Genomic DNA, 11718 nt, shown 5'->3' with positions numbered 1-11718 from the left:
GGTAGCCTATGCTAGTAAGGGGCTCCAACCCGTTACTAGCATAGGCTACCTAATAAAGTCTTAGGGCTGCATGTACCATTGTTGCATTGCAGTAAGAAGGTTGCAGGTTAAATTCCCAGGTCAGGGTCTTTCCACATGGAGTTTTGCATATTCTACCCTCTTGCGTGCATTGGTTCTCTCCATCCCGGTACTCTGGTTTCCTCCCTCAATTCAAAGACTTGACTGTTAGGTTAATTTGCATCTCTAAATTGTCCTAAAGTGTGTGCATATGTGTTGCCCTGCAACTGACCTGTCCGGGGAGTACCCCACCTATAACCCATAGACTGCCGCACATAGGCACTGGCCCCACTGTGAACCTGAAAGAATAGGCAGGAGAAGATAGATGCATATTTCTTTTTTATCTATATACCGGTATTTTAAAAGAAAAATATCAGACTCTAATCTAAAGTTCTGTCTCTGTCAGCTCAGCGGAAAGGAGAATGGGTTTGAAAAAAATGGTGCAAAGTACGTCTGGAGAGTGAGATTCAGCATTTATAGTCTGCATTTAAAATACTGTATATAAATAAAGTAGTCCCAAACAAACACATAGAAAAATATAGAACGTCATGAAGAAACATATCAAAATAGTAATCTAAGACGTGGGTAGAAACTAGTTTAAATTTATTTAGTTAGGTACTTAAGTAACTTCATGATAAAAAAAAATATACTTTTAGAAGTAGTTTTTCTGTACCCTACTTTTTTACCTTAACTTGAGTTATATGTTAATAAAATATGGCTACTCTCATGTACATTTTTTTTATCCATGAGTAACTTCACTAAATAACAAACAAGCATTTTTTTTAAAGGGCTCCAGACACACAGTTAATGTTTATGGCAAAATGAGTGTTTGTTTTTTGTACACAAGCTTACTTTAACTGTCCATGACATTTGTAGGTCAACCAAATATATAATAAGGAGTAAACGTTGTCACTGGATGAACTGGTTGATAAGTTTTATGTTAGAAAGAAAATATCATTATATTCCTTAAAGTACCAGAATTTGTACATCATTTTACACTTTGATGGTCTTTATGACATGATTTGAGATATGACATGATTTGAGATATCAGATATTATGATGAGTTACTCAGTACTTAAGTGGCATTTTCAGTTGAGTAAAAATATGATTAAGTTTATGTTTGGATACAATTTTTTGGTACTCTAGCAAAAACAATGCAGATTAAAGCTGGTTAAACTGCACTTGCATAGACATATTTACCTTCACAGTTGATAGTGGCTACACATCCTCAGTGTTTACTACACAACTTTTCTTAGATAACGCCGCATGTCGGCAGTGAAGCATGGAGGTGTAAATACTATGATTTGGGTTAACCTTGCAGACTGAGGAACTAGGCATCCAGCAGTGATTAAATAACATTCAAATTTCAGAACTGAATAAGGATTTCATCATAAATATTTATCTGATGACGCTTAAAAGAAATGTATTGGTGCAATATGCTAAAAAAAAAACTAAATGCTGCTTTTTTCTGTTAGTGGTCAGTTTTAGCTTCCGCCACAAATTTTTATGGGATCGTTTTAGACATTTTGGAATCTTTGGAGGGAAATTCAACAATGTAAAATAAGACTTATTGCTGTGATCACTGTGCACCATCTTTGTTAGCATGGACTGTTTGAAAAGAGATGAAATAATTCATTACTCAGATATCGTACAGATAACGGTTTCAATCAGAGTTGTGTAACTTTCTCATGACTCTATGTGAAGTTGAAGTCATGTGCTTGGCTTCACTGTTGCTATTTGTTCCATCAATGGCAATAATTTAATATCCTCCGTTAGCGAAATCTCGTGACACAGCAGTCAGAAGAAAAGGATGAATGACCATGAACTCACAGGGGAATGTTCCCTTCAAAGCAGGTAAGCTGAAATGAGCAGAATGGCATTAAAAGCCGATAAGGTATATAAACAAAATTTGCTTAGACATTTCTCCTAAAAGGGTGCTAAAAACAATTGTCTGAATGTACCTCAACTAACATGGAATTAGTTATTTTTTCAAAATGAAATATGTATGTGTGTGTGGTGAATTTGCATTTGCAGATAATTAAAAATGTTGCTGATCTACTCAGAAAAAAATGCTGACAGTTTGGTTTTCTTTTTGCGTTCCAACAGGATCTGTCAGACTTATATTTAGTCACTCGTGTCTAAACCAGTCAAATAAATTAATCATCTGCATGAACAAGTACAAAGTTTTAAACTTTGTTTTTAGAAATTATACACATTTTTATATTCTTTCTCTGGTAATATTTTTAACCCCCCCAAAAAAATCTATCTATCTATTTCTATTTTGCCTTAAGATAAAAGTTTGGTCTTTTAAAATCAATACAGCCATGGTTTGGTCAAAGTCCAAAACATTATAATCTCTGTGATGGACAAAACTAAATAATTCTAACAAATCAAATTTCATTTAGAACTAATTATTATGTTATCAAAAAAAAAATTGATAATTTATTTTAAAAAAAAGATGACAAATCAATATAAGTTTGAAAATGGTCAGTATGGGTTTTATAAAAAAAAAAGCTGCATACATTGCAATGACAACAAATGCATATCCATCATTTAATAAGTCAAAAATGAAACCAAATGAGTAATAAAGATAAATATACTGTACACTCCTACAATAAGATCAACAGCACATGACAAGAGCCGATCAGATAATGAGGTAAACTCAATTACTGCCTCACGAGAATGGAGCTTAAAAGATCACGGGATGGAGGTCCAGCACCTGAATTAAAATGTTATTGAAAGCCAAACGCTGTGAATAAGTTATGCAATCCATCTGGGCTTTTACTCACTCTACATTTCTCTCCAAATCAGTTTACTTTTTGGATTTGTGCTATTTTTTTTATTGCTTTCACACATCAAAGTATTCATTCCCGCTGTTAAATAACAAGATAACTATAGTTGACCTCATTTCTTGGTTTAGTTTGACCAACCACACCAAGGATTGATTAACATACCTGAGGTACTTAGAAATTACTTATATAGACCCTTTCTGACAACAAGAAGTTTGCTAAAATATCCCAAAGAGCAACATATTGTGTTCTGATCTATGAATAAAAAAATTAAAATAAAAAAAAATCATGAATAAAGAAGGAAACAAAATTCCAGATGCAGATATCAACCTGAAAAAAGTTACCAAGCCATTTCTAGGATTTTGGAACATCAGTAAACCACAGTGAGAACTTATTTCCACAAACATGGAAAAGATTGAACAACGCTGAACCTTTCCAATAAAGGACAATATTTTAAGAGTGAATCAACATCAGATTAAGGATATGAAGTGGGAACCCAGAAATCTCACTGTAGGCCTCACCTGTCTTAGTTAATCAGAGTTCATGTTAAAGTTCTATTACGGTATTTGGAATTAGTTTTAGATAACAGTATTAATGAGAGAGTACTAAGGACCAAATATGTCTGCCTGGCATTAACCTTTTAGAGAAACATTTGCTAATCTGAGATTGGAGACTGATCTTGCAGTATCTAGCAATTTGCCATAAAATCAGCACAAAATTTTAGAAAGAAAGAATCATAGAAACTATAAAAGATGGTGGTGGTAGTGTGTAAATTGAGACTATTTGCTGACTCAGAACCAGACAAATACAGAAGTTTGACCAGATTTCTTTATTCAACAAATGAAATGAAAAATTATGTTTTGTGTTTTCTGAGATTATATATTTTTTCGTGAATTGAAACTTCTAAGTTGGTTAAAAAAAGAGAAAATAAAGTATATAGTGCAGTATATTTCTAAACTAACTACCTAATTTACCTAATTCAGTTATGCTAAAGTCTTACATAAGATACCAGACTTAAAATATGTTAGGGTTAGATGTTCTTAGCTAGATTCCCACAATGAATTTTAACATTGTAGCTATGTAATGACAATTTTGGTTGATTTTTTAAAAGTTACACAAGTTTTATTTAATAATTCACAATCGATTCAACGAACAAACAGAATAAAAAGAAATATTACACAAGCTTTACATATATTTTTATTAAATACGTTCTTCATACAAGTTAAAATCCAAAGTTAATCCGTACAATATCCTGATTGTGCTGTGTTAATGATTTGCCAGTGCATTTCCATGGTGGTCCCAGTTAAAGTCCACTAACACATGTCCCATGATATCCATGCATGTGGAGATGCCGGACCTCATGATTTGTGTTGGACTTTGACTCTATTGATAGGTGTGCTCCTACTAATGAGAAGCATGCAATGTGGCACATTAGCGTGTCCATCATTACCTTTTTTTTTTCCAGTATTGTCAGGCATCCAAACTGTCTAACTAAAGTCCATTCCTTTGTTTGTATTTGAGTTCAAATGAACCGAAATAGAAGTTGTATTGAGAAAGATGCAGCTCAATGACACGCCAAAAATAGATACTGTTGCATAAAACCACCTGAAAAATCACCCGCCTTAAGCAAAATCAGAATGTACATACATGCAGGATTTATTTGCATTATTTTGTGCAGAATTTCTACATGGTTTGGAAAGAAAATAATAGCATTTAAAATAATCATCCAAAATTTCAGCCCTTGAAATACATGTGTAAATCGTACTTAGTTCCTGCATTGTGAAAAAGCATTTGCCTCCTTATGGATTTCTACTACTTTTTGTCATTTTTTTTCTTAATTGTTTAACACACTGGTTATCAGTCAAATACAGCCTGAATTCCCAAAACAATTAGAAAAAAATTTTTTTTTTCATTTATTTTGATTAAAACTAACCAATTCAGTCCATGTGAAATAAATTATTGCATTCCTCAATCACCATACAGTAGCGGTTAACTGATGTTTTATCCACTTTTACATACACCCATGAAGATATCAGATATACAAATATACAGCCACATTTAATGAATTAAGATATTATTAAAAAGTTCACTTATTTCACTCACTCAGTCACTAAGTAAAAAAAAAAGGGTGATGTTTTCCAGACTTTATTTCTGTCAATTATGATTATATTTTTGCTTATAGATAATGAAAGCACCAATTTATTTAATTTTATTTAATGTGAGCTGGATAATAAAGTGTTTGATATATGCTTTTTTTTTTAAAGGTATTATATTATTTAGAAAATGTGAACTATGTAGCTAATTTATTGAGTATGATTGACAGCAAGGTGTCAGTAAATTCCACTTAAGTAGTTGGCTAATTGCTTCCACCTAGCGGCTTTGCGATGAAAAAACTTTCTGAATTAATACTACCTAAGTGTTTACTGCGCATAGGTTAATTGTGAAATGTATGTTGCGGCTTATTAAAAATTACAATATGTTGTCATTTTAAATACATTTAGACTTAGATTTTTTTGTTGCTTTTTTGTGTGGTTAATTTAATTTAAAAATGCAATCTAAGTAAATTATTGTTTTCTAAAAATAATAGTAATAATAATTATTAAAAAATTTCCGACAACACAAATGATCTCGAACGCAGCACCGGGTCACATGACCAGCCCACAGCTGAGGGATGCCGAGACTTGCCTGTTGCTAGCCAGCTAGCCCCGTTAGCTGTGTCTAGCGATTCTGGCTGAAACGGATGGATTTTAATCCGCTTTTCCTGAACGACTCCAACTGAGTTACCCAAACAACCCGACATGGGGAGGATACAATGTGTATGGTGGTCCTCTGTATCCCCTCGTACCGTCAACCTTTGCCTTAGCTTTAGTGTCATAAATCGTAGCTAGGCTGTTCAGTTATCTGAAGGCCAAGCGAAGAAAAGGCAGGCCGTCACTGGGTAAGTACACTTACTATTTAGACATATTTTCCACCTTTGCATTTTATATTTTTTCATTTTAACGTCAAATTCCTGATAATTTTGTAGCTGTTGCCTAATTACAGCCTGTAGTATTATCGTTCCTGTATACATAGTGTTATCGGTTATTACCAGCCAAGCTCCTGTCAGCTGAGCATAATTAGTGCTGGGTGTGTTATTTATATCGGCCAATCATGAAATAAAGCCTCAAAATGTAAACATTTGTTTATTTTTCTTCACTTTCCGTGTGTTGATAAAGCTGGAGGATTTGTTTTCAGTATATGGAACCGAAAGGAAATAAATCCTGCTGCCCTGGTTAGCTCAGCATTAATCATAACCAAATGTTTTCGCATTGACGTCCTAAAGCTGCTAACGACTTGAGTATTTGAACTAGAAGGTTATTTTAGGAAAACTACAGGTTTACAGTTTGACTGTGACACGAGCACCTAAAGCCATCCCATAAAAGTTATCAGGATCTGATTGAAAAACAAAAACTGTCACCACCAGTGAAGCTTTTTTCCAGTGTTTGTGATTCAAGGTGGTCCATATTAAACCTCCCGGATCATTGGTTACTTCTTTTTTTATAATTTTAACTCTAGCCCTTTTGTGCTATTTAGATAGATATGATTTTAAATACACTGACAAGGATTTAAAAATAAATCATAAATTTTATTAAAATGATTAAGGAGCACATTGCATGTTTATGCCATTTGTCTAATGTGTGCTGATTTGGTATTGCAAGTTGGCATTCCATGTACAGTTGTATAGTATTTGACAGATTACAGTTCATACTGTCTTTATTTAAGAATTGTAAAAATATGTTGATCTAAAGGAGCCTTTAAAAGAGCATTGCAGTTTTTTTGCTTTTTACAGAAATGTCAAATGAACATCAAACAGAAAAGGAACTGATTGCCAGGCTTTTGCATATAAATTTCAGCTGTTAAATCCTAAAAGAAAGCTTTTTTAAAGGCGAAATGTAGGTATTTACTGTTCTACTTCAATAAAACCTACTATTATTCTTTTCAAGAGCTGATTTTTTTCCTCACACAAAAGCTGAAATAAGAAATCTAAAATAAGGGCTGGGCTTTACTTAACTTGATTATACTTAACACACAATTTGTACTAATGACTTAGATGGCACCTGCACACATATTTGATCCTCTTACATATTTAAGGTTTAAAAGAAGAAAAAAAAGCATATACTATATGAGAGTCTGGGATGGTTAAAGCAGTAATGTCTTGTCTATGGAGAGCGGTTTCATTCAAAATTAGCTAAATACTGCTATTGATAAATTGTCAATAAATATTACATTTAATAAATAAATATCCTCATGAAATAATTAAAAATAGATGTTAAAATAATGTTTAGCATATTTATTTTTTATTATTTTTCAATATTCTTTATTCATTTAAAGATCTATTAATTACATATTATAGTTCATAATGGTGTAATATTTTATTATTTTGGGAAACTACTTTATTTTTATTTTTTAACTCCTTTCTTCATTTTAGGCTCCTTTTAATTCATGTTATATTTAATTGAGGGGGCAAGTTTTATCTGCTGGTGGAGTTCAGTGATGCGGGAGTGAAACACAAAGCAGCTCGAAAGTAGCTTCTCTTAACAGGAGAAGAAGAAAATAATTAATGCAGATTTTTTTTTTTTTTTTTTGCTGCATTTTGAAGAATGCTTCTGATCTTTCTGTATTTATTTAACTGATTTACAAAGTCTGAAAACAGAAGCATCTCAAACATATTGAGAAAAATATTACTCGTCTGTGCCAGATCTGTCCCGGAAATGGGATCCAATGCTACTTCAGAAGCTAACTCTTTCTGCTTTTCATTTAAGTATAAGTTAATATAAGTTTAGTTTTTTTTTCCCCGAGTTTAATTTTTCCTTTCATTTTAAATGTAAGGTATACAATGCATAATTTAAAGAAAGAAACAGCCAAAATGCAGATACAAACGGTGTAATCATATTTTGCCGGACCGATGATCTCAGACAAGCAGTGAATGTAAAAAGTATCCAATTGGCTCAAAAAATGTATTTTTTTTAAAATATGCATCTAAGTATTCTTTGCGATTTAAGGATAGAAATAAGTATTTTTAGTACCATAATTACATTATTTATGACGGTCTGGATGAATATCTGTTTGCACATGTGCAAATGAGCTGATGGTACGGATCGTGCTTCCGGTATGGATTGGGTAGTAACGGGAACAAGCAGAGTTCAGCAAGAAGGAATACTTTAATCTAATTGGTCATCGTGCTTGCAGTACTTCAGTTTCTGCAAAGCCCCGCCTCATTATTTGAATATAAGAACATGAAATAAAAGTGGCTTACATGAAAAACGGAGTTATCAAAATTAAAGTCGCTGAATATGTAAATTAGCTTTACAAAATAAGTGTCACAAAATAATAATCCATTATGAAGTGAGTAATCAAAGAAATTATGTAATTAATACATCTCTGAATAAATAAAACAATCTCAAAATTTAATAGAATAAAGTAAGATAACAATTATTTTGACATTTTTATTTTATTTATTTCATGAAGATTTTGTGAATGTCATGGCAGTATTTATTTAATTTAGAATGAAATGGCTCTCCATAGTAGTTAGGTAGCTGTTTGCACATGATAAATTGATGTTGTTGACAGAGGTAATCATAGTTCAATACTACCTAAATGTTGGTATTTTCTGTTGAATGTGATTGCTACAAGCTTAATTCCTCCTGAACTTTAAGTGCTGCATTTGGCTGCCAGCATTTAAGACAATATTTTACTTACCTGTCCAGCAGGAACCTGTTGTCTGAGCCCATTTGCTATCTTAGGTCAGCTCCAACATTCAAATTGTTTTTTATTGTATCTGTTCATTCAAAAGCCATGCTTTGATAACATGTGGTGTTTATGTTTGCAGCACAAATCTGGTATCAGTTACACCGATGTCAAGTTAATTGATATCAGCCTTAAAATATCTGTAAGAGACGAACTCCAATTCAAGAATTATCTCCCAAGTCCTATTTAAGATGAATATTGAAGTGACTCCATCTTGGAAAAGGCGAATGCTTTCAGTGCTTAATTCAAAGCGTAAGATTAATGACATGATGGCAGCTGAGCAGCAGGAGCATTTGATCAAATGGTCCTGATTTGAATTTTTATATTTTAAATGTGATGCATGCCTTTTGTGTTGTTAATGTCCTCCTGGGGATTCTGCTTGTAGGTGGATCAGAGAAGATTGAGGCGTCACATCTTGCACATCTACTTTGGGATCAGCCACCGTCGCCTCTGCCAGTATTTTCAACTCCTTCCACCCCAGATGAGCCATGTCTTCGTCAGGGTGCTGCCAGCTCCCCGGCTCCCTTTGCGATTATTCTGGGAACACTGAGACTAATGCCTCTAAGGATTCAGAGGAGTCTGATTCTACTACACAGGCCCAGTACGTTGCCAAGGTTACGGCTAAAGATGGCCGCCCACTTTCCACTGTTGTCAAAGCTGTGAGCTTGCAGAGGTAAGTGTAAAGCTCACATGTGGCTCTAATAAAGCACAAAAATGTTGCTCACATAATTTTTTTTTTTTTTATCCTCCTGCAATGTCCCGGATGTGGAATCAGCGATGTGGGGATGTGTCGAATTTGTCATGAGGGAGCTGGAGGGGAGACGCTGCTCTCACCCTGCGACTGCACTGGTACTCTGGGAAAAGTGCACAAGAGCTGCCTAGAAAAGTGGCTGTCCTCCTCTAACACCAGCTACTGTGAACTTTGTCACACAGAGTTCACCATCGAACGGAGGCCACAGCCACTGACACAGGTTAGAGGGACCATTCTGTACTGATGGGAGTTTCAGATCTCTTTTTTGTTGTAGTTTTTAAGAAAGTGGTCTTATCTGGAACTGTAGTAATTAGTTGTCTTCACACAGAAATTTGTGCATATTATTTATTAGGAACAGATGTATGAGTTTACTCAAATAGCAGCTGACCTTGAGTTACAATAAGCTCTTCATCTTCCTGTTCAGTGGCTGAAGGACCCCGGGCCTCGCAGTGAGAAGCGCACCCTGCTGTGTGACATGGCCTGCTTCCTTCTCATCACACCCCTGGCGGCTATCTCAGGGTGGTTGTGTCTCAGAGGGGCCCAGGACCATCTGCAGCTGAAAAGCCGACTTGAAGCTGTTGGGCTTATCGCTCTGACCATCGCCCTCTTCACCATCTACATCCTCTGGACACTGGTAACTACATACTTGATTACCACAATATTATTTAAAACTCTTGAACGTTTACACGTTTTGTCACACTATAACAGCAGACTTCATTGTATTTCATTTGGACTTTATGTGAAACAGCCTCTTAAAGTCACACATAATCGAGAGATAGTATGAAAATGATCCATCTCAGTGAGGAGCCCCATTTTACTGGAATTTAGTCTTTTGGGGAATCTCCCCAATAGGTTTGAACTATAAATCGAACTCTGTGACAAATGGTTTAAACTCAGAGTGTGAGGAAACATCTGTGAATATCTTTAGGCTTTGCCAAATATTTTCTATTGGATGTATTTCAGTTTTTTTCTCAGTTTGCTCATGGTCAGAGTTGTATTGGACTCTTAACCTCTGATCAGAGCTCAGGTCCAGCCATCCTCCCATCCACTCTCAACAGCTTTCCTGTCTTTGTTGTCAAAAACATTCCATAGAGCTTGATGACGCAACTCCAGGTTTGTTACAGGGCGCTGTGCGTTGGGTTAGTCTTCTGCTGCATGCAGTATTTAACATTTGGGCCGGGGTCCTTAAATGTATCTGAACAGATCCCCATTTTCATGTGTTGTTGTGTTTTGTACATCACAAACTTTAAAGAGTTGCTTAGTTCATACTCTCTCCCTAAAAAGCAAGAGTTTTGTATTACACCATTTAGGGTTCTGTTCCATTTTTACAGCCCTGAAACGTGCCAAGTTCGGACCGAGCTTGGATCATATAACCGTGCCGATCTTGGTTCTCACGGCCGTTTACACGTCACACTAGCACGGTTCCTCAGCTCCAATAAGTGGTCCACACTACGTGCATTTCCTGTTTGATACCTTACCGGCTTGTTTTGTTTGTATGATCACCATTGTGGAAAACGACTAATGAAGATGGACCAGCTAGAAGAGTGAGGTGGGCGATAACGCTGAGACTAGGGATAGGAATTGAAAACCGGTTCCGGTTCAGAACTGGTTCCGTGTGTTCCAATTCCATGGCACCGTTTGGCACCTCGCTTAACGATTCTCTTAACGATAAAAGGCAGCACCAGAGCCTATCTCTGCGCAGCATGACTTGCGTGACGTTTTTTTACGCAAGTTACCCACACGACATTCAGCACGGCGTAACCAGGCGTAAGTCTAGAAAAGCAAAACAAAGGAGGTGAAAGTGATTGAAAGATTGGCTTCATTTTAAGGAGGAGAAAGATGGCAACAAGGCACTTTGCAATCATTGCAAAGTGGCAATTACATCCGCGGGAGGAAATGCATCCAACATGCAGAAAAACCTGCACACACAACATGGCATACATTTGAACAAATGCTGTGTTTTTGATGCTTCCGGAGAGAAGCTTAAGTTACGACCAGCATGGAAGGTAACTCTGGTGGTAAGTAGCTAGTTTTATATCACTGGCTGTGCTTAATGTGGTTCCTAGTAAGTCATATGCCATTTCTGGAAATAAACCAGTGTCAAACCTCTCTTTGGGGTTATTAAACATGCTACAAAGTTGATCTGCAGTTCAGGGAGCGAGAGAAAGGTGATCCTCCTTTATTCAAATCAAGGGGAGAGTTTATTTCCCAAAATTGTACAGTAATGCTTTTTCATTAAACGGATGCCTTCTACATTAGATTTACCGTATTTTCACGACTATAAGGCGCACTTAAACGTCTTTTTTTCCCCTCAAAATGTGCGGTGCGCCCTAT

At 35.5% G+C, this 11718-nt stretch overlaps 1 protein-coding gene across 1 annotated transcript in view; it reads left to right on the top strand.

Moving 5' to 3' along the window:
* Positions 1-5509: 5509 nt before the first annotated feature.
* The window catches only part of LOC107088619 (E3 ubiquitin-protein ligase MARCH2-like), a 10135-nt gene continuing 3926 nt past the window's right edge, over positions 5510-11718 (top strand). The window contains exons 1-4 of the mRNA XM_015380903.1: positions 5510-5784; positions 9019-9306; positions 9409-9604; positions 9809-10018. Of these exons, the coding sequence (XP_015236389.1) occupies positions 9122-9306; positions 9409-9604; positions 9809-10018 (591 nt within the window). The 5' untranslated portion in view covers positions 5510-5784; positions 9019-9121. The remainder of the gene's footprint in view (positions 5785-9018; positions 9307-9408; positions 9605-9808; positions 10019-11718) is intronic.

The sequence above is a fragment of the Cyprinodon variegatus genome, unplaced genomic scaffold, assembly GCF_000732505.1.
Source record: "Cyprinodon variegatus isolate N-32 unplaced genomic scaffold, C_variegatus-1.0 Scaffold224, whole genome shotgun sequence".
Lineage (NCBI taxonomy): Eukaryota > Metazoa > Chordata > Actinopteri > Cyprinodontiformes > Cyprinodontidae > Cyprinodon > Cyprinodon variegatus.
This window is presented reverse-complemented; position numbering and strand designations above follow the sequence as displayed.